At 35.5% G+C, this 23148-nt stretch overlaps 1 protein-coding gene across 5 annotated transcripts in view; it reads right to left on the bottom strand.

The window, feature by feature from the left end:
• Positions 1 to 245: 245 nt before the first annotated feature.
• Positions 246 to 23148, bottom strand: part of actn1 (actinin, alpha 1) — a 41936-nt gene continuing 19033 nt past the window's right edge. The window contains exons 4-22 of one of the 5 annotated variants that reach the window (XM_073833761.1): positions 21134 to 21220; positions 20472 to 20559; positions 20270 to 20348; positions 20107 to 20188; positions 17574 to 17659; positions 12076 to 12168; positions 11200 to 11430; positions 10392 to 10539; positions 10159 to 10309; positions 9963 to 10071; positions 9654 to 9794; positions 8906 to 9088; positions 8634 to 8768; positions 7563 to 7742; positions 7329 to 7475; positions 4701 to 4781; positions 4432 to 4497; positions 1332 to 1490; positions 246 to 1247 (exon numbers count right to left, since the gene is read on the bottom strand). In XM_073833761.1, the coding sequence (XP_073689862.1) occupies positions 1089 to 1247; positions 1332 to 1490; positions 4432 to 4497; positions 4701 to 4781; positions 7329 to 7475; positions 7563 to 7742; positions 8634 to 8768; positions 8906 to 9088; positions 9654 to 9794; positions 9963 to 10071; positions 10159 to 10309; positions 10392 to 10539; positions 11200 to 11430; positions 12076 to 12168; positions 17574 to 17659; positions 20107 to 20188; positions 20270 to 20348; positions 20472 to 20559; positions 21134 to 21220 (2405 nt within the window). In that variant the 3' untranslated portion in view covers positions 246 to 1088. Of the gene's footprint in view, positions 1248 to 1331; positions 1491 to 4431; positions 4498 to 4700; positions 4782 to 7328; positions 7476 to 7562; positions 7743 to 8633; positions 8769 to 8905; positions 9089 to 9653; positions 9795 to 9962; positions 10072 to 10158; positions 10310 to 10391; positions 10540 to 11199; positions 11431 to 12075; positions 12169 to 17009; positions 17096 to 17573; positions 17660 to 20106; positions 20189 to 20269; positions 20349 to 20471; positions 20560 to 21133; positions 21221 to 23148 lie in introns of all 5 variants that reach the window. The other 4 variants (XM_073833757.1, XM_073833759.1, XM_073833758.1 and 1 more) reach the window with 4 other exon arrangements.

The raw sequence follows: 23148 nt of genomic DNA, 5'->3' as shown, positions 1-23148 counted from the left end.
ATATGTCTAATCAATGTACTTTATCAACAGCTAAAAAGTTAATTAGATCATGTTTCACACTTTCCTGTTTAATTAGGAAATATAATGCAAATTTTATTTAAATACTGAGTAAAATGAATACATCTTCAATGAGTTGAAAAAATGAAAATAATGTTCCTTTTTTTTCCTTTAAAATAAATCATTATCTTAAGTAAATAGAACACATTTCTCCTTCATACAAGCGATTAAAAACACAAACACACAGCTGTGATTGTTTCTTTATTTAAATTTTCATAATTTTTAAAGTTTTTTTTAATAAGGTGAAGAAAAATACCTTTTTTTTGTTCTGTATAATAAAATATGTTAACTTTATTCCTTTATGAAGAGGAAAAACAAACAAACAAAATAAGAAGTAAAAATACAGAAAACGTTCCTCCCGGGAGGGAGTTTTTCAATGTTGCGCTTGGAAGCAGAAAGGGGAAGATCTGTTCATGAAGTCTGACTCACCGTCACAAGAAAACGTTCGAAAAACAGTCTTGTCAACAAGCATTTACTGTATGTAAAAAAGCGGATCAATCGTAACACATGATCATGCAGTATGACATGGGTCAGAGGTCACAATGATAAAACGATGCTGCCTACCACGTGCTTTATGTACAGTATATCTGTAACCGTTAGTTGCATATTGTACATTTACATGGAGAGAAATAGTTTCAGGATTTCCTGTCCTGTTTCCTATTCTCTCCCTCAATGTGACTCGTAATTACGAAGTAGGATCTTCTGACAAGCATGTGAAGGCAGCATCGTTGTGACAAACCCGGCAAGACAGGCTTCATGAACACAGCTGGAGAAAGAACAGGAAGTTGTATATGACACACAGGAAGGGTCTGGGATACAAAAATGACCGAACGTCATTGGGTGTTGCTGATGGAAGCTGCTCTGATGGGCTGATCTGGAACCAGTTCTGCTTGCTCTGCTTGTTGGTGCTAGATCAGCACTGAAGAGCCACTTTTTTTACTCTCAAAGTGTGCGAGCTATGTGTGTGTGAATACGTGTATTTGTGTGTTTGTATCAGAAGGCAGGTTGATCCCAGATGTGGGGGTCAAGGTTCAGAGGTCACTCTCCCCATAGAGGGCGGTGGAGAAGGACATGTAGTCAAGAGCTCCCGGGACGGCGTCGGGGCCGGCGTAAGGCGTCATGCGGGCGATGCAGTACTCGGCCTGGTCAGGGGGGAGCTCACGCCTTAGCTCATCCGCCAGGATATAGTTCTGCATGACGAGAGAGTTATTTGTTTGGTTATTCATTTAGACACTTTATCATTGGGAAATGTTTTTTGGACGCTGTATATGTACCTTGTCTCCAGCAAGGACTTTAAAGGATGCCATGACCTGATCAGCCGTGTCTGTGTCGGCCGTCTCGCGAGACATAAAGTCAATGAAGGCCTGGAATGTGACCAGTCCCAGTCTGTTAGGATCCACAATGCTCATGATGCGGGCAAACTCCGCCTCTCCCTACACAACAGAGAAACAGTTATTAAAAATCACAATATAAACAATATGAAACATTGTTCCTTACTGGGTTAGCATAGCTGATTATACTTTTTTTTTCTTTTTACCAGAAATACTTAAGTTACTCTTTTTTAAATAACCCTGCTTTACTAATTTAGAGATAAAAGTCTAATAAACCTGATTTTAATCTATGGAAATCAACATTTTTTTTTTCTTTCAGATTAATCCCATGTTAACTTTCTGCTTATAATGACTTAGTTTAACTCAGTTAATCCATGGACTTTTCCAGTTCATACTACTTTTTTCAGGAACACTTGAAGGATTAGTTCACTTCCAGAAAAAACCCCTAATAATTTCCTGATAATACAAGATGGTAATGTCTTTCTTTCTTCAGTAAAAAGTATTTGATTTTTTTTTTTTTTTTTTAGAAAACGGCCAATCATTTCGCCAGATAAGATCCTTTTTCTTTGGCTGGGATCTTGTAGAGCTATTTGAAGCTGCATTTTTGACCTTCAACCTGATGGCCGCCATTGAAGTCCACTATATGGAGGAAAATCCTGGATTGTTTTCCTTAAAAACCTATTTTTTTTTTTGAATGAATGAGTGAAGAAAGAAGGACATGAACATCTTGGATGACATAAGGGTGAGTAAATTATCAGTAAATTTATTTTGGAAGTGAACTAATCCTTTAAGAAACTTTCTCAAGTAAAAAGAATTTAAAAAATAAGTACATAAGTAATATTGAGTTAGTAAAATATAAATATTACATGAAAACTTAAACTTAAAAAAAAAGAAAATCAGACATTTTTATTTTGGAAGTGAACTAATCATTTAAGAAACTTTTTCAAGTTAAATGAATACAAAATAAATAAGTAATATTAAATAAGTAAAATATAAATATTACGTGAAAACTTAAACTTAAAAAAAGAAAATCAGAAATGTTGCCTTATTAAAAAAATAAAATAAAGCTATATATTTATAAAAAAGACATAAAAAAAAAACATAAAATTACAAAAACTTAAAGCTGAAATGAAATTGAAAAGCTAAAAATATTAGATAAAATATTAAGCTATTTCTAAACTATTAATTGTGTGAGACTAATAACTAATTATAACTAAACAATGAAGTGCAGTAAACTGTAAAATTATTTGTTGGCAAACCGGTATGTTTATGTCTAGACAAATAAATTAAAATAATATGATAACCTATACTAGTAAGCAGCAAAACAGACTGTCTTTGTGTACCTAAAATAACTGAAATAACTGAAACCAGAAGCCTTTCACTTTCGAGTAAAAATGGTCGCACCATCTTACATGGCCAAAACTATTCTTATTAATTATTAAAACACAAGTATTTTCACCAGCTAAAAAAATAAGTCAGTTATTTCTATCTTTTGCTGTAGTGTGTCAATAAGAAGAATCAGTTTACATTTCCAAACATTCATTTTGCCGTTAATTGTAATAATCCAGTGAGATTTTTGTTTGCACAAAGAATCTGACAACAGCCAGTGCTCCACATCTGATTTCATCATCATGAAATGAAAAACAGAACAAACTGAGACAGACTAAATCCAGAAGAACTGTGGCAACATCTCCAAGATGCTTCAAGAAACCAGCCCGCAAAGCTACAGTACTGTGTAAAAATGCTTTAAAATGAGGATGCTGTCAAAAATAATGTCATAAATAGATTTTCTTTATCAATTAACTTCTATTAACTAAGTTAAATCAACATTTGATGTTACCATCCTTTGAGTTTAAAGCAGCTTTTGTCTTAGGTTAGATTTATGGCGCTTTTCCACTACACAGTACCAGCTCGCCTCGGCTCGACTCGACTCGACTCGGCTCTGTTTGGTTTTCCACTGTGTAAAAGTTGTACCTGTACCTCCACAATTGTACCTGGTTGTCATAGCGATGCTATGACCACGGCGTATTCTTCCGAGTTGCCATAATATGTAATGGATTGGATATGTCAAGCAATCTCTGGCCAAACTTTTTAAAAATGGCGGGGTTATTCTGGATACTATTGCTGGCGCGTGCAATGATGACGCAGTGAATAATGACGATTCTCTCTGACCAATCAGCAGTCTGCTGTGTTTTCACGTCACATTTTAGTATAGCCTCAGCTCGCTTGGAACCTCGCCGGAGGTGGTACGAAAATAAGTACCTGGAAGCCGGTACAGGTACAACTTTTACACAGTGGAAAACCAAACAGAGCCGAGCCGAGTCGAGCCGAGGCGAGCTGGTACTGTGTAGTGGAAAAGCGCCATTAGTCTGTCTTGGTTTGTTCTGTTTCTTCATGTCATTCCAAACAGACTGGATGATGATGAGATCAGATCTCCTTAAGAAAAGAAAAATCTCACTGGATTATTACAATTAATGGCAAAATAAATGTTTGGAAATGTAAATTTATATTTTCTACCGACACACTACAGCAAAAGAGAGAAATAACTGACTTAAAACCATTTTATAGCTGGTGAAAATACTAGTGTCCTAATAATTTTAGCCACCACTGTAAATCCATAAATATACCATGTAACAGATACAAATCTCTGTTATATCTTCTGTTTATAATGAGTCATATTCAGTAGGGGATTATAACTTGTCTATAATCTATGGAGTTTTTTATTTTAACAGTAACAGTTAATAAATAAAAACCCACATAGATGCAACTAACCTAGAGTTCAGAAAATCTGAATAAAACCAGATGATAAATCTGATTTACCAAACAAAACATGGAGATTAAAACTGCTTTACCATATCATACCCCATGCTTATCATAAATCTGATTTTCCAGGTTAATCCAGACAGATTACTGACAGAACTGTCAATTTATCCATATTGCAACACATTCAGATTATATGATTTACCAGTTTATTATCCATGGGGACTACAACTCTCAGTTTAACCTGATCACAACCCATGGAGATTTGAACTCTCTGCTTTACCATATTATAACCCATGGAGATGAGGCAGGCTCTGAAGTCTTCTGCATCCATCATGCCTGTTCTCTTCTACAGGAACCCACCAGGCACAAACAGAACCAGGTAGTAGTAGAGATAAAGATGAAGATGAAAGAGGATGGAAGTAGGATGGAGTATAGGTGAAGGAAGTCATTTTAGAGGAAGGTTTGAGAGAAAATGGAGAAAGGAAAAAAGAAAACAAAAAGAGTGTGGTTAATGGTTGAACTCCCTGACTGGTGTTGGTGTGTGTGTACCTGTGCGTCGTTTCCGATATCGAAGCCCAGACTGATAAGGCAGGCTTTGAACTCCTCAGCGCCCAGCGTGCCCGAGTGGTCCTAGGTGTCAGAGCCGTGGGCGGGGTCAGAGGTCAGCAGCGTGGACATGCAGTACACACATGGGAGGGGTGAGGGAATGTCATGCAGACATGTGGAGGGGTGGAAGAGGGTCCATGCAGAAGTGAACAACAGGACAAAAGAGAAAAGTGCACAAACGTTAGGACAAACTGTGCAGTACTGTGCCGTGAGTGAGGACAGAGAGTGATTGTGAGGACAGGATCTGCCCCAAATCTGGGACCGTTGTGCTCGGTTAACTATGTTGTGTTGTTTTAACGATGTTAAGGTGTCTTTGGTGGCACTGTGTGGGGTTTTAGTGCAGCGTTAGGTTACAGCATGACAGCCTGTAATCTGGGACTTGTGTGGGTGACATATAACATAATTCCACTCTATGCAAATCAGGTCATTGTTATGAAAGTAACAACTTAGATATTTGTGCATTTCGGCAATTCTGACTGCTAATAAGTCTAGTACATTAACAGGACCGGAACCGCAAGGTAGCAGGGTTGTGCTCCACTTAATTTAAAAATGACAAATGTTTTACAAACTTCAATTCAACTCAAATACTCAATTGAACCCTGGGTATTAAGACTTGTACGGCTTTATATAATGTAAATGATGTCTCTTACTAAAAATGTAGATGTTTTATACATATTTTGGACTATGGGAGGCACCATTACTTTGATTACTATGATGTAAAACGGTTGCACTCAGTGAGCGACTGGTGCAATACAAAATTTGGAAAATAAAATACTGATACTATGACCACAGCTACTGAAATAGCTTATGGGTGGCAATGGATATAAGTGTAGTCTTAAACCAAATGCCATACCATTGATTTTTCCCCACAAGGAGTCTAAACGCCCCAGATATCAATCTACGCTGAGAAACTCCTTCTGTGTATGCAGCGTCATGACAAGCGGTTAAGATGGCATTTAGCATTTCTTGTCTCTGCCATCTGTAAGTTCTTTCAGTGGCAGTGGTCTACTAAAAGCCTCAAAGGCTTCAGGGCTAAAGTAGAAAGAACAAAGACATGGGTCTTTAGGATGTTTAATTAATCTACAGGCATCTTCCCAATTTTTTTCTCCTCTTCTTATCACTAGGAAAGCAGTAAAGATTTACATCACTTCTCTTGTTGCCTCTGGACTGAAAATTACAAACGAAAGACACATAATGTGACATTGTATCAGTATTTTATTTTCTGAGGTGCTTATTCTGAGTTGTGTTGCAGTACAAATAGCAACAGGCAGCGCCAGTTGCTCACAGAGGGCAACTATTTTACATCATTGAAATAATGGCACCCCTATAGTCCAAAATATGTATAAAACAATATGGATTTTTTACATAACCTAAATCTTTCATGGTTTTTCTACCACATTTTTCAGTAAGAGGCATCGTTTATGTTATATTAAGCCATACAAGTCTAAATACCCAGGGTTCCCTTTAAGGATGCAAAAATGAAGTAGAACTGAAATCAGATTTTAAAGGAGGTAGAGTTAAAATGAAATTGTCATTTTAACAAACAAAATTTCATATAGCAAGATACATTTTGTTGGTGTTATCTAAAAGTTTACAAAAGGCAAAAAAAGGAAAAACACTGAATTTCCCAGAATGTCATTATCTGCTGAGTTTCTCTGAAGTGTAATTTATCAAGTTCTACTTTTTGTCATTCCACTTCAACTTTCTATAACCTATGCCCAGTTCAGTTCATGTAACTTGTCAACTAAAAGGGAACAAATTTTTCCTTTTCACACAGAGAAAGAAACCTATAACAACAACTATATTAGCACTCACACCACTGCACTATATCAATGTGTTTATTATAAGCAAGCGATATAAACTAGTTGTCTGTTGCTTAGAATGTCAAGCTTTTTAAAGAAAGAATACTGATTGAAATACTAATTTAATGTTTTTATCATTCATCAGCTGGAAAAAAAATAGTTGTAAAAGTGATTCAAACAATATCATTCATCTGTGTTGTTATTGTTAAGTTGTGGTGTGGATTGAATTTTTAAAACTACATCATTATCAGTACCACTCAAAATTTTGCAGCAGCCAATCACAAATTCAAAAATTCAACATTTACGGCTGCCATCAACTGAAGTATTTTCTGGCCGACTAGTAGTCGTTCATTTTAAGCACTAGTCACACTTTAACTTTAGATTGAGCTGCAATGTGAAGTTGCTACTACATACATAATTTCAGATGAAAAGCTATATTTGAGGTCGATAAATGATAGGTGAGCATTTGGATGTCCTGATGTACTATAATACCACATAGACCAGCCATTAATGATCTGTCCATCACGGACTGCATGACTTTGCCACTTCCCGTGGATTTTTTTTTTTCTGTGACTACAAGACTAATAAAACTTTGGTAGACCTAGCCTCTTCTCATCAACTAACTGTTAGCTGACTATTTGGGGGCAGCCCTAGAAATGTTTTTAACTAACAAAAAGTTATGCAATGTTGGTTTCCACCCGGTCTCATTTATCCTACTGCTCTTAATGATGTTAAACTGTGGTGTTGGACAGTGCGGTGTGATACTGACTCGATCGAAGTGGTTGAACGAGGCTCTGAACTCATTCATTTGCTCCTGGCTGATGCCTTTGGCGTCACGGGTCAGAATCTGGTTCTCAATCTCGTTAATGGTGCGAGCGATGGTGGTGAGGAGTTGCTCCCAACCTACACGGATGTGCTAGAGGAAGAAAATAGACGTCAGAAACATACCAATGCACTGGGGGTTTGAATGTGAGCATTTGAGAGTTTATATGTGTGTGTATACCTCCATGGTGTAGTTAGTGTGTTTGTTGTCAAATATAAGTGCTTCCTGTATTAGTTGATGGTCTCCCTCTAGCTGGTCGATCTTTGGTTTGTAGTTTACAATGCTCTTCTCATACTGCCGAAGGTGGGTCAGCTGATCCTCCAGGGTCCCGTGCATCTCAATAGAGATTCGGCCAATTTCCTAAGCACAGTACATTAAAAAAAAAAAAAAAAAACTGAAATAAGAGGCCAGCCACAATCCTTCCTGAATATTTGCCCCAGGGCTTTTCCTACAAACTTTTTCTGCAGCCACCCAAATGGTTTTCAGAGCTAAATTAGAAGTATCGGATGCATTTTTTTCTTCTAAGATAATTGTTAACATATGGTGAATTTTAATGTGGGCAAGTGCAACGTAGGGCAACTTAAAATATAGGGCTGGTAATATTTTAACTAGCCCTACTTACACAAGGTTATTTTTGGTTTATCTTCCCACTTCATTTTAGAATATAAAGTCATGTGTCTATAGCTCCAAATGGTTAGTTGACCTATAATTTATCCTATTTACCAAAAACATATTTTAAATAATATTTCAGGATACTTTTTTTATGAATAGAAAGTTAAAAAGAACAGCATTTATTTGAAACTGAAGTCATTTGTAACACTATGAATGTCTTTACAGTCCCTTTTCTTCAATTTAATGCAACCTTTCTCAGAATTCTGACTATAACTCGCAATTGCGAGTTTATATCACATATTACCTACTTTATAACTCGCAACTGAGTTTATATTACAATTCTGAGAAAAAATATCAGAACTGCAAGTTTATTTCTTGCAATTCGGTCTTTATAACTCGCAATTGCAAGTTTATGTCTCACACTTCAAACTAAAAAGTCCGAATTGCAAGTTTGTATCATTCAATTGCGAGAAAAAAAGCCAATTGTGAGATAAAATCTTGCAATTACCATTTTTTAAGTTTTATTCTGTCCCCGAAACTGTCTTCCAAAGTAAGCTATTCATCTTGACATCTCAGAATTTCTCTGAAGTACCATTAGAGAATGTGATTCATTTTCTGTTAGTTGAGCTCATGTCTTACCTCCATCTTGGTCTGGATCCAGGGCCCAATGACATTTGCCTGATTAGCAAACTGTCTGCGCAGTCTCTCATTATTCTGCTGACGAGCGTGTTCTTCTATCAGGGCCTGATCTCTCTGGGGTACTAACTGCCTCACCTGAGAGGACAGAGAGAGAGAAAGGGGAGATTAAGTGAAAGGAGTGTGGAGGTGAATTAAGCATCTCTCATTAGACCAATTACATATATATACATATATTCTCCCTTCTGTTTGTTCTGCACAAGTGTCTTTCTGACCTTATCCCATTTGGCATTGATCTCCTGGGGGTTGATGGTGGTGTAGGGGTTGGTGCCAGCCATGTTGACGTGGTATGTCTGCACAATTTTAGCAATTTCATTGTGGATGCCCAGGATGGCCTGTCGTTCCTTATCTGCCTCGGGCAGTGTGGCTTTAAACTGCTCGTGGGCTGTGCTGAGTCCCTGACACACACACACACACACACACACACACACACACACACACACACACACACACACACACACACACACACACACACACAAAGACAGGTGCTATAACTTTCCAAAACATTTCCCTTCTGCAACTTTTCAATTACACTTTCATTTCAACCTCAATGTAAAATGCACCAGAACACCTGACAGTCACATTTGAAATCATCCAAATGGATAGATGCATTCTGCGTTGCCTGTTTTTATTTTTTCTGGATTCTGTGCTTTTAATTTTAATTTAATACACATTTATTATCAAAAATAGTAGTCAAATTATTGCATACAACTAATTAATCTTTTAAAATGTAATCAAATAAAATTGTAATAATTCCTTTACTTTCTTAGTAAACAAAAGTCCTTAGAGTATAAATGAAACCATGGACAAAATATTTATTATTATCTGGTATTCCTTTAAAAATATTTAAAAAATGTTATTTTCAATGGGCCCTAATGACTGAACAAATGTGACTCTGGACTACAAAACCTTCAGTAGCGTGGGTATAAATGAATGGATGGATAAAAGATGAACGCACAATACCTGTATCTCCTCAATGGTGTGGACTATAAAAGTGTCCTGCAGGTCTTCCATGGCTCCCTCCATCCAGTTGTTAAAGGGTGCCGCCCTTTTGGCAAACTCCAGGTAAAGCTGATCAATTGTTTCCAACAGTTTCTCGGTCCTCTGAAGAAAGAGCCAGAACCAAGACACACACATGAGTGCACTGCACTTACAGCACAAAATCACACACACTGAATCACAGTATGTCATGAAAGAAGCAATACTGCTCTTTTGTGCAGGTCAGAATAGAAAGGAATAATTCCATATGGGTGTATGATAGAAGTGTTTTACCTGCAAGGCCTCGCTGCGTTTCTGAGTTAAAACCCCCAGTGAATCCCACTGATCACAGATCCGCTGACAGCGAGCATTTACACTGGGAGAGTCATAGTACTCCAACTCACTAAGAACAGAGAATGAGAATGAGAGTGAAACTTAACTACTACTAGACTTTAGTGTCTGGATCATGTTTTTATGTGCGTTTACTCACTTGAGCTCCTGTGCAATGGCAGCGATCTGTTCTACTCTGTCCTGATGAGCTGCAAGGTCACTCTCAAACGCCTCATGCTTCTTCAGCAAAGCTTTGATGTCCGAGAGGGATGCTGTCTCAAAGTCTTTCTGCTGCAGCATCTCCTCCTTACCTACAGGGAGCAGCAATGTTTAGCCATACCATACAGAGAATAAGGAACTTAATTCTGACAAACCAATAAAAAGAGGTGTTACCGTCAGTCCAGGCCTCATGGATGGCAGCTTTCTGGCGGAATTTTTCAGCAAGATGGTCAAGTCTCTCCAGTCTGCGAATCTCATTCAGTAGCCACTCTTCATAACCCTTCTCTGCTCCCTCAAGGCCTCCCCAAGCGTTGGAGATATCCTACACACACAGATGATTAATTGAACATTACTGATCCAATTGAAGGATTAGTTCACTTCCAGAAAAAAAAAATCCTGATAATTTACTCACCCCCATGTCATCCAAGATGTCCCTTACAGAAAAAACATCGATGTTGGGCGATTTTGAAGTTGAAGTGAATGCGATGAAGTTTTTCGCCCTACCCTACCTTTTTGAACCAAAGTACTCAGATGAAGAACTAACCATGCGCGACTTTTCCAACATCATTACGTAATGCATAAAGTCGTAGACATGCATCACATAGCTAGTATAAGATGAGCATTTATGGTTACATTTTTTTTTTATAAATTCTCCTTTTTTTAAAAAAAAAAAGACTGATCATTTTGCTAAAAAAAGACACTTATTCCTTGGCTGGAATTGTGTAGAGCCCTTTGAAGCTGCGCTGACGCTGCAATTTGGACCTTCAACCCGCTGATCACTATTGAAGTCCACTATTTGGAGAAAAATCCTGGAATGTTTTTCTCAAAAACCTTAATTTTTTTTTGACTGAAGAAAGAAAGACATGAACATCTTGGATGACATGGGGGTCAGGAAATTATCAGGAAATTTTTATTCTGGTAGTGAACTAATCCTGTAAGATACTAGGAAGATACTTATTTTGTAAGTGCATTAGGTACTCACCGAGACCATCTTCCCCTCTGAGGGCATGAACGCAGGCCGGTTACTAAGGCGGAGTTTGGTCTGCAGTGTGTTGAAGTTGATCTCCAGCTGACATTTCTCCTGAACTTTGGGTGGTTTGTGAAGTCGTCGGTAGTCCCGGAAATCCTCCAACTTCTGCTGCATGGCCTGCATGGTGTTCTCTGGAACGCGGTTCTCCAACCATGGGATTGTTCTGCGAATCCACTCCAGAAGCTGAAGACAGCAAGTGACGTACAGAAAAGAATGGGGGGGAAAACAAAAACAGGAAAAAAGAGGATAAAACACATCGGAAAATGTTAGGAGCAGACATAATGAGATAAAGGTGGTAGAGAAAGAAAAAGAGAAAAATTTTATTTTAATTTTTTTTATTATGAATTAGACACAGGTTTCACATTATTTCAATACATTTTTATGACTTTTTCAGCCATTCTGAGTTATTCAATATTTTTAAAAAAATTATCTTTTATTGATTCATTTTATATTTTAATTTGTATTATTTTATACATTTTATTTTCTTATTTATATAAATATTGCAGAATTGTTTTAATTAGAGACTCCTCACACAAATTATGGCAATTTGCTGATTAAATATTTTACATTACTATCAATAATTTCCATGCTCTTTTAAAATGTTCTTAATTTTCATGGATCTGCATGGTCTGGAAAGCAGTATTTTAAAAGCCCAGTTTTCCATGACCTCAAAAACACTGTAGAGTTAATGTGCTAGAGTTTTAATTACTGAAACTTCTCACTGGCCCTAAATGAGCACAGGTTGATACAACAGGAGAAGACAGGCAGGGAGATGAGAGGAGAGAAGGATGGGAGTGAACAGGAGAGAACATGAATGAGTGTGCTCACATCACTGGCCAGTTTCTCATAGTCTTCCATCAGTTGCTCGTTCTCCTGATTGACAGCCAGGACTTTGCAGATCCGATTGGCTGCTGTCTCGGCCTGAGGGGGTAAAGGACAGAGTGAATCTGCTTCTGTTTCTGTGGAAACCACATCAGCGCCATGGCAACGCTGTTAAGGTTCTGTGTGTTTAAGTGCGTTGAGGTGCTCAAGTCACTTTATTACCATTACCAAAAGCAATCAACCGCTACGTCAATATCATATAGCCCTTCTTTGCATGTTTAATTATAAATGTGTGTATTTTTGGAGGAGGAGGAGGGGCGGGGTAGAGGTAAGGAAGTGAGTTGCAAGTTTAAAAGCCAAAAAGGAAGAGCAGAAAACAATGATAAGCTGTCAGTGATAGAGTTCAGACAGCAGCTCTCAGTTTTATGATCATTTCATGAATGCTAATCTGAAATGTTGCTTGTGTTGGCACAAAATGGTTGTCAATAGTGGATTAGGAAGTTAGTCTTTTTTATTGGAAAAGCAGCTGTGAAAATGCATCTTTTACCGTTTTTGTTGGGTAGAGCAAAAGTTTTTCATTTTAAACTTTTTAATTTATAAAAATCAATGAAAACATTAACTGCATACACTGTTTCAGTATCCATTGTTCAGTTGGGAAAAAATGTTACAAATTTTTTTTTTTGTTGTTACAAGGCTTGCATTGATGTTACGTTTAAAAAAAAATTGACACTCATGACACTCCAGACCCAACTTTTGATATGAAATATGAAATATTGTTACAGTTTAAAAATATATTAATATATTTAAAAATATAAATTTATTCTTGTGATGCAAAGCTGATTTTTCATCAGCCATTATTCTAGTCTTCAGTGTCACATGATCCTTCAGAAATCATTTTTAATATGCTGATTTATTATCAATGTTGGAAACAGTTGTTCTGCTTAATATTTTTTGGAACCTGTGATTATTTTTTCAGGATTCTTTTATAAATAAAGTTAAAAAGAACAGCAATTATTCAAAATAGAAATCTTTTCTAACAATATAAGTCTTTGCTGTCACTTTTTATCAATTTAACAAGTACCTGGTGAATAAGACTATTAATTTTGTTAAAAAAGACAAAGATTTACTGGCCACAAACTTTTAAATGGTAGTTTATATTGTTACAAAATGCTACCAAAATTTATATTTTTTAAATAAATGCTGTTCATTTTAAGTTTTTATTTAAAGAATCCTAAAAATAATACCACAGGTTCCAACAAAATATTAAGTTATATATAACTGTTTTCAACACTAATAATAAATCAGCATATCACAAATGACTTCTGAAGGATCATGTGACACTGAAGACTGGAGTAATGATGCTGAAAATTCAGCTTTGCATCACAGAAATAAATTACATAGAAATTCACATAGAAAACAGTTATTTTACACTGAAATTATATTTCACAATATTCATTTTTGCAGGATTTTTGATTAAATAAATGTAGCCTTAAAGAGTCTTAAGAAACTTAAAAAATAATTAAAAATCTTACTGATCCCAAACTTTTGAAACTCACTAATTTCTTTGGAAAAGAAATGTATTGTTTTGGTGACAGTCACAGACTCTTTGTTTTCCAAAAGTCTTTGACTTTTAACAAAACAATACAGTTTTATTTTAAAAAAATGAAATTAATAATATTAAATTTTCATTTCCAAATAAATTAGACACCAAATTATTTAGAAAAATCCTAATATTGCACACAAACAATCGTGCATGGGTATGGATGTGAGTGTGTCAGAGGAAGTTTTTCTCAATGCTGAACTGTTTGGTGGGTTTACAGTTAGATTTGTGTCTTATAAAAGTAGACAGGATCTGTGTGTGCAGAGAACACACACTCAGCATGTAGAAACTATTTTTCAAGGGATGTTAGTCATCAGCTCAGAAACACTCACAGAGAGTTGAGGAAACCCAGCTGGATGTGATGAATCAGCACAATGAAGTAGTAACTTTCACCGTCAGTGAGAAACATGCTTTCTCTGAATGAACTATAACTTTCTGAACTGATTCAAATACATGAGCCTGTCTGAACAGATTAAGAATTAGAAGTCTATGCAAATACATTTATGCTGCATTAAAAAGTGTAAAACATTATTTTGTGGTATATGCTGCTTATGATGTGGCTTCCCAGGCTTTAAGCTCAGGAGCTTGTCTAAGCTTCACTGCTACGGAAATGGCTATTGATTTAATCTATTTTTCTGTACTAACACACAAAGAATTATGAACAATATCCCCCGGTTTCACAGACAAGGCTTAAGCCTAGTCCTAGACTAAAATGTAAGTCTGAGCTGTTTCAGCTGAAAGAAACTTGCACTGCCTGATCTTAAAATATGTCCGATTTTTTGTTTTGTCTCAAGATGCACAACAGTAATGTTTTTACCTAAGGAATATTTCTAAAAACTACATAAATGTCCTAATTGAACAATGGCCTAATCCTGGCTTAACCTAAACCCTGTCTGTGAAACCGGGCCTATGAGTCATTTAAATAGGATTAAACTAACCTCATCATAATGAAGCCTGCAGCTGAATTTTAGCTGGACATGATAGTGAATATGTATTTTGATATGTAAAGAAGTTTTGGTTTTCTATACTAGAGCCCTGTGTGTGCATACAGATGTGTGGAGAAACAGAGCTAGGTGTGTTATGTAATATTACAGCAGGATTGCCATGGAAACAGTCAGAACTGATACAAAACCCAGGAAAGAAAGAAAGAAAACTCACAGCCAAACAAGAAATGAGTAGGAAATCACAATGAAGTTTCAGAGTAGACAGGTTCTGACCTGTCAGTGACATTATCAAAAGAGCAGGTTGCGTTCTTGACCTGTAAGTGACATCCAAGACTAACCTCACCATAAGTGTGCATAATTGTATTAGAAGTTTACTTTACTTGCAGATAATACTTGAAATATACTCGCAATAACATGCAGTCAAGTGTTACATTCATTCGGTTTGTTACATTACATTCAGTTTGCACTTAAGAATATTCTTTTTAAAGTATATTATTTCCATAGTAAGTAGAGCTGCACAATCCAAAAGTTTCAAAAGCTTTTGTTTATATATTATTTGTGTGTGTACTTTGTATATTTATTATGTATATATAAATACACACACACAGGCATGGATATATTTAAGAAAAATATGCTGTTTATATACTAAATATTTAAATATAATATTAATTATATCAATAAAAATATATACATGTATTTTATATACTGTATATGTGTGTATTTATATATACATAATATATATACACAGTACACACACATATTATAATAGTGTATAACTTTTATTTTTGGTGTGATTAATCGCGATTAATCATTGCACAGCACTAATTTTAATAGTTTTGTTTAATTAAACCATATGATTACTTGCTTTTGATACTTTATTTGAACTAATTATCATCACCTCATTTCTATTATTTATGTATTTTAAGTTAATTTAAAGGTTATTGTTCGCTATTACCACAAAAAATTATTAGAATTATCCGATTAATCGATTAATCGTCCGAATAATCAACCGATTACCAACATAATCATTAGTAAGAGCTATAATTGCTGCCATCGACATTACTGTTTATATCCGAACTATAAACTTTTATCCATAGCAAGCAGAGCTGCACAATTTTGGTTAAATTGATAATCACGATTTTTTACTTTCAAGTATAGATCATGATTCTCCCTTGATTCTGAACTAAGCAAAATAACTTTTAATTTTACCGGGGGCTATGACAAAATATTAATTGCTGTAGTCTATTTAATAATGTTTAATTAATTTGAAATAATTATTTTTTAAAAATTGTTTGAATGAATTATTTAATGACAAACTCATAAATACTTGTTTTATTACTGCATAAATCAGCGTTTTTGAACAAATCTCTTCAATGAATGATTTAATAGTAAATATATATTTTAACAGTCACTTTTTGCCACCTAGTGCCGAAACAATGTAATCAACAAACTTTATTTAAAGAGCCAAAATACAAATACTTAAAAAAGATGATTTGCACTATTTTGATTATTATTGAGGCTATCACGATTCCTCGATTCAATACGAGTAGTAACTCAATTTAAAAAAAATTCTCAATTGCATTTTGGCCATCAGTATTGTTTTCGAAATTTTAACTGTCCATTGTGATTTCACAATAAAAGCTCAAACCCTCACTCTAAATTTACACATTTTGATGTCCACATATTCAAGAAATTTCAGTGGCTGTAGCATTTCTGTCTTAAATAAATAGACAAATATTAAATATTAAGTGGACATTAAGCAATCGTCAGGCCGTTGCGCAGTCTGCAGTCATTTGTTATAATGTGTAATATACATTAGTTCTATTGTTTATAATACATTATGTATTGTAACTAGTGCTGTGCAACAATTAATCACAATTAATCGCATCCTAATGCTAATTTTAACAGTATTGTTCAATAAAACCATATGATTTCTTGCTTTTGATACTTTATTTGAACTAATTAACATTGCCTCATTGCTATTATTTATGTATTTTAAATCAATTTAAAGGCTATTGCTCGCTTAAAAAATAATTAGAATTATCAGATTAATCGATTAATCGTCAGAATAATCGACCGATTACCAAAATAATCAATAGTGAGAGCTATAATTGCTACCATGACATCAGTGCTCATATCTGAACTATAAACTATAAACTAAGACCCATAGGTGTTTAAATTGAAATCGCAATTTTTAACGATTAATCGTGCAGCTTCAGTAAGTACTTATTTTAAGTGCTAAAAAGGGTTAGGTTAGTGAAGAATACATATCACACCTCTTACACTCTCTTTAACACTGCTAGTTGGGGTTCTGATAAAGCAGAAAACTGATTGGCTGTCAGGGATTGTGATGTGGAAGCTTGTGTCCTGATTGGCTGATGTCGGTCTGCGCTCACCTTCTGTTTGCCTGAGAAGGCGTGGTAGTAACATGACACATACGTCATGATGGCCTTTTCATCGGGACGCAACGTACTAACGATATCTGCCCAGGGAAAGAGGGAGCGGGAACAGAGAGAGAAAAGGAGGTGGAGAGGAAGGGAGAGAAAAAAAGCACAGAGTAAAAGACTGCATAGACACAAAGGCAAACGGGGCACAGTTCTACAGAAATGATAGAAGGCATGAATACATCTCCAGGAAGTCTCACTGATGCCAGGAATGTTTGAGTATTTTTTAAGAGACTTGAATGGAAACACACTCATGCCTTCATCATAAGATCTCATTTCCTTCATGCAACAGGTGGAAAGACTCATGCAACTGTAGGAGGAGCATGAGCCCTGAGGGGCGGAGCTTAGCACTGCAAAGAGTCAGAGAGAGGCAGACTGTTAGGAGAGTAGTCACGATAACGGGAAACCACGACAACCAGTAATCACTGTTACTGGTGATCACAAAACCCAGTGAGGGGAGGGACGTATTGGGTGAGTGTAGAAGTTCATGACATTGGGAGGGGTGCCCTGCGATACCTTCTGCGCCCCAGAGAAGGCATGGTAGAAGCTAGAAACGTAGGTCATGATGGCCTTCTCATCGGGACGGGCCGTACCAACAATATCTGCAGAGAAAGAAGGGGGCGATATTAAAGTAATGAGAGAATAAATTAATAATCAGAGCACATTACACACACTTAAGACGCCCATCTTAGGTGACTTCCTGTGTAAAGAAAGAGTTGTTAATGTGAATGGATATAAAAATTATATTAAACAACCTAAGTTTTGACTTTCCTGAAGGAAATACTTTAAGTAACAAAAAAAACTTTTCTTTTTATTGTTATAAATCTAATATTCAGATGCAAATTATGCTGGTTTAAATGTCACCAAGGCAACATTATCTAGCTTGTGGAGATACACTATAGCGGTATCATTTCCAGCTTTCATACAAATTAAAAACGTAATACATTTTTTTAAAAGAAATGTAACATTTACTGATATATATTTTAATGAAACTTATATGTCATAATTAGGGCCCTATGAAATTTTTTTCCCAAATTCCGTTTTTTTTCCTAAATTCTTTTTTTCTGTTTAAAAATTTCTATTAAATTTCTATTAATATTCTTAATGGCTAAATTAAATTGTATTAATCAAAAAGCACGTCTGTCATAATTAAAATCATGAAACTTACCATATTTAACAGTAATTTATTAAAAGTTTAACAAAAATGAAATTTTTAAGGCCCTTTGAAATATGTTTTAACTTTTTTCTTAATTAGACTAAGTTATACTTACTTCTTTTTCTGTTTTCCATTCATTTTCTGGATTACATTTTAATTGTTTAATCAAATTTTAATACTCAGAAGCATATATTTATTTTTTATATACATTTTTTTCTTCAGAAATATGAATATGTATATAAATATATAAATAAATAAATATAAATATAAATAAAAAAATCGAAATATTAAGTAAATTGTCTTTAAAGTTGTCCAAATTACAACTTTAAAATTTATTTTTGATCAATTTTGATATATTTACGGTGGGAAATGTACAAAATATCTTCATGGAACATGATCTTTACTTAATATCCTAATGATTTTTGGCATAAAATAAAAATCGATAAATTTGACCAATACCAATGTATTTTGACTACTGCTACAGATATACCCATGCTACTTATGACTGGTTTATATAAATATAAATATAAATATTTATTTTGTACTGAGTTTACATTTTTCTGCTAAATATTTTTTGGTAAACAATTTTTTAGTGAATGTTCCTTCATAAATGTTTTAATAATTCTATTGGTTGTAGTAGTGGCTTTATGTTTATTGTTAGAGCAAAAAGTACGGTGGCCGAGAGAGGCCAACGCGCTGCAAACAAGAAAATACATGCAAACAGAAAAAACAACAACAAATTAAGAAAACATCTTCATCAGTTTGACAACACAGGCGCTGCAAATTCTCACAACACAACCAAACTCAGAAACGCGCTGCGAACACACGAGGGCGCTGCAAACTAACAAACGCGCTGCATATAGCACGGTCCACAACGGAAATGTTTCAGGGGGACCTCAAAAAGTGACGAACTCATCTGGGACCTGATTATTTATATCACTATATTACCTGATTATTTATATCACTATCACCTTTAAGTGATACTATACTATCACTAAAAGGCGATAGTTCACCGATAACACCTCTGCTCTGACCAACAGCCACTGAAAAAATAATCAGGTCCCAGATGGGTTCGTCACTTTTTGAGGTCCCCCTGAAACATTTCCGTTGTGGACCGTGCTATATGCAGCGCGTTTGTGTGTTCGCAGCGCGTTTCTGAGTTTGGTTGTGTTGTGAGAATTTGCAGCGCGTTTCCTTATTTGTGTTTGCGTTGCGAGGATTTGCAGCGCCTGTGTTGTCAAACTGATGAAGATGTTTTCTTAATTTGTTGTTGTTTTTTCTGTTTGCATGTATTTTCTTGTTTGCAGCGCGTTGGCCTCTCTCGGCCACCGTAAAAAAGACAGTTCAGTATGCAAACAGATGTAAGAACGAAGACCCATCCAAATTTATTATGCAAATCTTATGAAAACACCATTGATGTCTCATGTGGTAAACATTCTGTCAATGTCAATTAATGAAAGATTTCATAACTTTAATCTTACAATTAATTTTTTTTTTTTTTTTTTTTTTTTTTTACAAATGCTATGAACAGATACTACACCTAAGAATATAATTATCTGTAAAACAGAGTTTGACAGCAGACTGTATGTCAAGTAGTTTGAGCTAAACTAATTTTCAGAAGTTTAATACATAGGATTTAAAAATGTTTGAGGCACATCAATCCAGGGCAACACTGCAACAATCTCATCACTGAACACCACAGCCTATTATCCTCAAAATCCTTGCGAACAGGCTATGTCAAGGAAACATCCACAATTACGCCTGCAGTAATGGGGTGAAATTCAACCTACACACATACCTGCGGCCCTCCTACAGCTCTATATTTAGACAGAGGTCTAACCTAGTTTCACAGTGAAGTGGAACAGAAAGAAACCTGTCCTCTACATGTCTCACCTTCTGCATCCAGCATCTTAGGGATGTCCAAGTACTTCTCAGCGACATCAAAGGCGGTGTTTAGATTAGTCATTGGGTCGTCCTAAGTGAGATCAAAGCATAGGTCATGGTCTCTCATACTGCTGGTCTCTATTTATGATCAGAGATTGTGGTAATGCCTCACCTTGCGCAGTTTACCGTAATCAATGAGCTCTGGACGATGTCTGTGAATGAGTGCACAGAAGCCCAATCCATCCTTCCAACTGACAGAGAGAGAAATGTAATATATGATGCTATTGCTCAGCATTCAGTTGCAGTATCTCTGTCAGTCTTGCTCTCTTTCCATCATTCACCCTGCTTTTCTTTAAAGCTCAATTCCTGCTCACCTGATGTGGAAATTCTGGATGTTGACATTTTTGTAGGGAGCTGTTTTCCTTTGGCACCACAGCAGTAGGCCTTCTTTAGCTGAGGTCTCTGCACACACACACACACACACACACACACACACACACACACACACACACACACACACACACACACACACACACACTTGTATAAAATGGAATCTCAGGAGTGGAAAGATAGCCTTGTAATTTAAATGACTCACACATTCCTGACATTACGTTTGTATTAAACCATGAATATTCTGAAATCCAAAAAAGCAGAACTGCATTTAACAAAATTAAGCTCAGTTAGTCAGTCATTCTGTTCACTCTCATGTTATTTAAACACAAAAATGAACTGCCTACTGCCTTTTTTCTTCAAGATCTAAAGGACCACATAAAGAATAATGTGTGTGTGTGTGTACCTGGTATTCATCACGTTATGGGGACCAAATGTCCCCACAAGGATAGTAATACCAGTAGATTTTGACCTTGTGGGGACATTTCTTAGGTCCCCATGAGGAAACAGGCTTATAAATCATGCACAATGAGTTTTTTTGAGGAAGTAAAAGTGTGCACAATCTCCTGTGAGGGCTGTGTGTGTGTGTGTGTGTGTGTGTGTGTGTGTGTGTGTGTGTGTGTGTGTGTGTGATATTTATACATACCCTCCACTGAGATGTCCTGGATGGCGAAGCGGAGGATAATGGTCCAGATCATCCCCAGAGTCATCTTAGCGTTCCCATCAACAATCTCTGAGCAGAACAAACATACACACATTTACTGTTATAGCTCAAAAATAAGATCATTTTACAAACTAAAGCCATATCAGAATCAGAAAGCAGCTTATAGAATTCAGATAATTCTGCATTAACTAGAAATTAGACTTGCAAATATAATAAACATGCACAGAGTTTTCCCATTTAAATAAAAAATTAATAATTCTAGAAAAATCTATCATATGCATCATTATTTATATATCATTTCTTTTCATAATTTCAGTCCTATAAAAACAGTCTTACAAACAGTGTTGGGGGTCACGCACTACAAGTAACATGAGTTACGTAATCAGATTACTTTTTTCAAGTAACTGGTAAAGTTACAAAATAATACTTTAGTTATAATAGTTTAATACTTTACTTTTTCAAATAAGTAACGCCAGCTACTTTGCTTTCCCATTTATTCACTGACACCTCTCCAGTCACTATATTGAAGAAATTGAGGCACTTTTTGGTGTGAAATGGCCTTTACAGTTGCCAAAAATATAACTTTTTGCTTGTTTGTTATAAAAAAATAATGAGCAAGCCCAGCTTAGATGATAAAAAAGTAATGCAGAAGTAACATAATGGATTGCTTTCCATAAAAATAAACAAATAACGCAGTTAGTTACATTTTTATGGAGTACCGTAACATTGCAATAATTCATTACTTTTATAAGTAACTTTCTCCAACACTGCCTACAAATGTGCTTCATTTAATTTAAAAATAATTACTAATTTTTTCTTTCGATTTTCTGCTCGCTTTACTACTGTGAAAATTCCTCCGGCATCCCTCCACCATGCCAAATACACATTTATTTTCATTAATTTCAATTATATCTTAAATATAAATCAACCTTTATAAATTTAGACCAGTGTTGGGGAAAGTTACTTTTAAAAGTAATGCATTACAATATTACATTACTCCATTAAGAAGTAACTAACTGTGTTACTTAGTTACTTTTTATGGAAAGTAATCCATCATGTTACTTTTGCATTACTTTTTGTCATCTCAGCTGGGCTAGCTCATAAATTTTTAATACCAAATAAGCAAAAAAAGTTATATTTTTGGCAACTGTAAAGACCGTTTTACACTAGAATGTGAGATAAATAAGCCTCAGGCTGAAGTAAGTGCCTCAATTTCTCTCAATATGGCGACTGGAGAGGTGCCAGTGAATAAATGGGAAAATGGGTTCATGTCTTTCTTTCTTCAGTCGTAAAGAAATTATGTTTTTTGAGGAAAACATTTCAACATTTTTCTCCATATAGTGGACTTCCATGGTGCCCCGAGTTTGAACTTCAAAAATGCAGTTTAAATGCGGATTACAATGATCTCAAATGCGGTTGTAAATGATCCCAGCCAAGGAAGAAGGGTCTTATCTAGTAAAGCAATTGGTTATTTTTATTTTTTTAAATTACAATTTATATACTTTTTAAATTCAAATGATCGTCTTGTCTTGCTCTGCCTGAGCTCTTTTTTTTTGCCTGGCAGTTAGGGTATGTCGAAAAACTCCCAACTTACTTTCTCTCTCAACTTCAAAAATCTTTTAAAAAATCATCCTACATCACTGCAGAAGTACCGACCTAGTGTCAACACCCATAACAAAAAAGGTAAAACAGCGATGTAGGGCGATTTTGAAGTTGGAGGAGAAAATGAGATGGGAGTTTAGGCAGAGCAAGACAAGACAAGCTTTTGAGGTTAAAAAGTATATAAATTGTAATAAAAAAATAACTGATCATTTCATTAGATAAGACCCTTTCTCGTCTGGGATCGTTTGAAGCTGCATTTAAACTGCAAGAACACTGTTGATCATGTTCCCTAAATGTCCATTTTTGGAGACATTTTCAAATGGTTTAAAAAGGCTAATTAATATAAAGACTAAATAGTGTCTGTATTCACTTCTAAATATGCCAGCTTTATTTTA

The sequence above is a fragment of the Garra rufa genome, chromosome 2 (genome assembly GCF_049309525.1).
Source record: "Garra rufa chromosome 2, GarRuf1.0, whole genome shotgun sequence".
NCBI lineage: Eukaryota > Metazoa > Chordata > Actinopteri > Cypriniformes > Cyprinidae > Garra > Garra rufa.
Note: the sequence above shows the minus strand (reverse complement) of the source record. Positions and strands in the feature narration are given on the sequence as shown.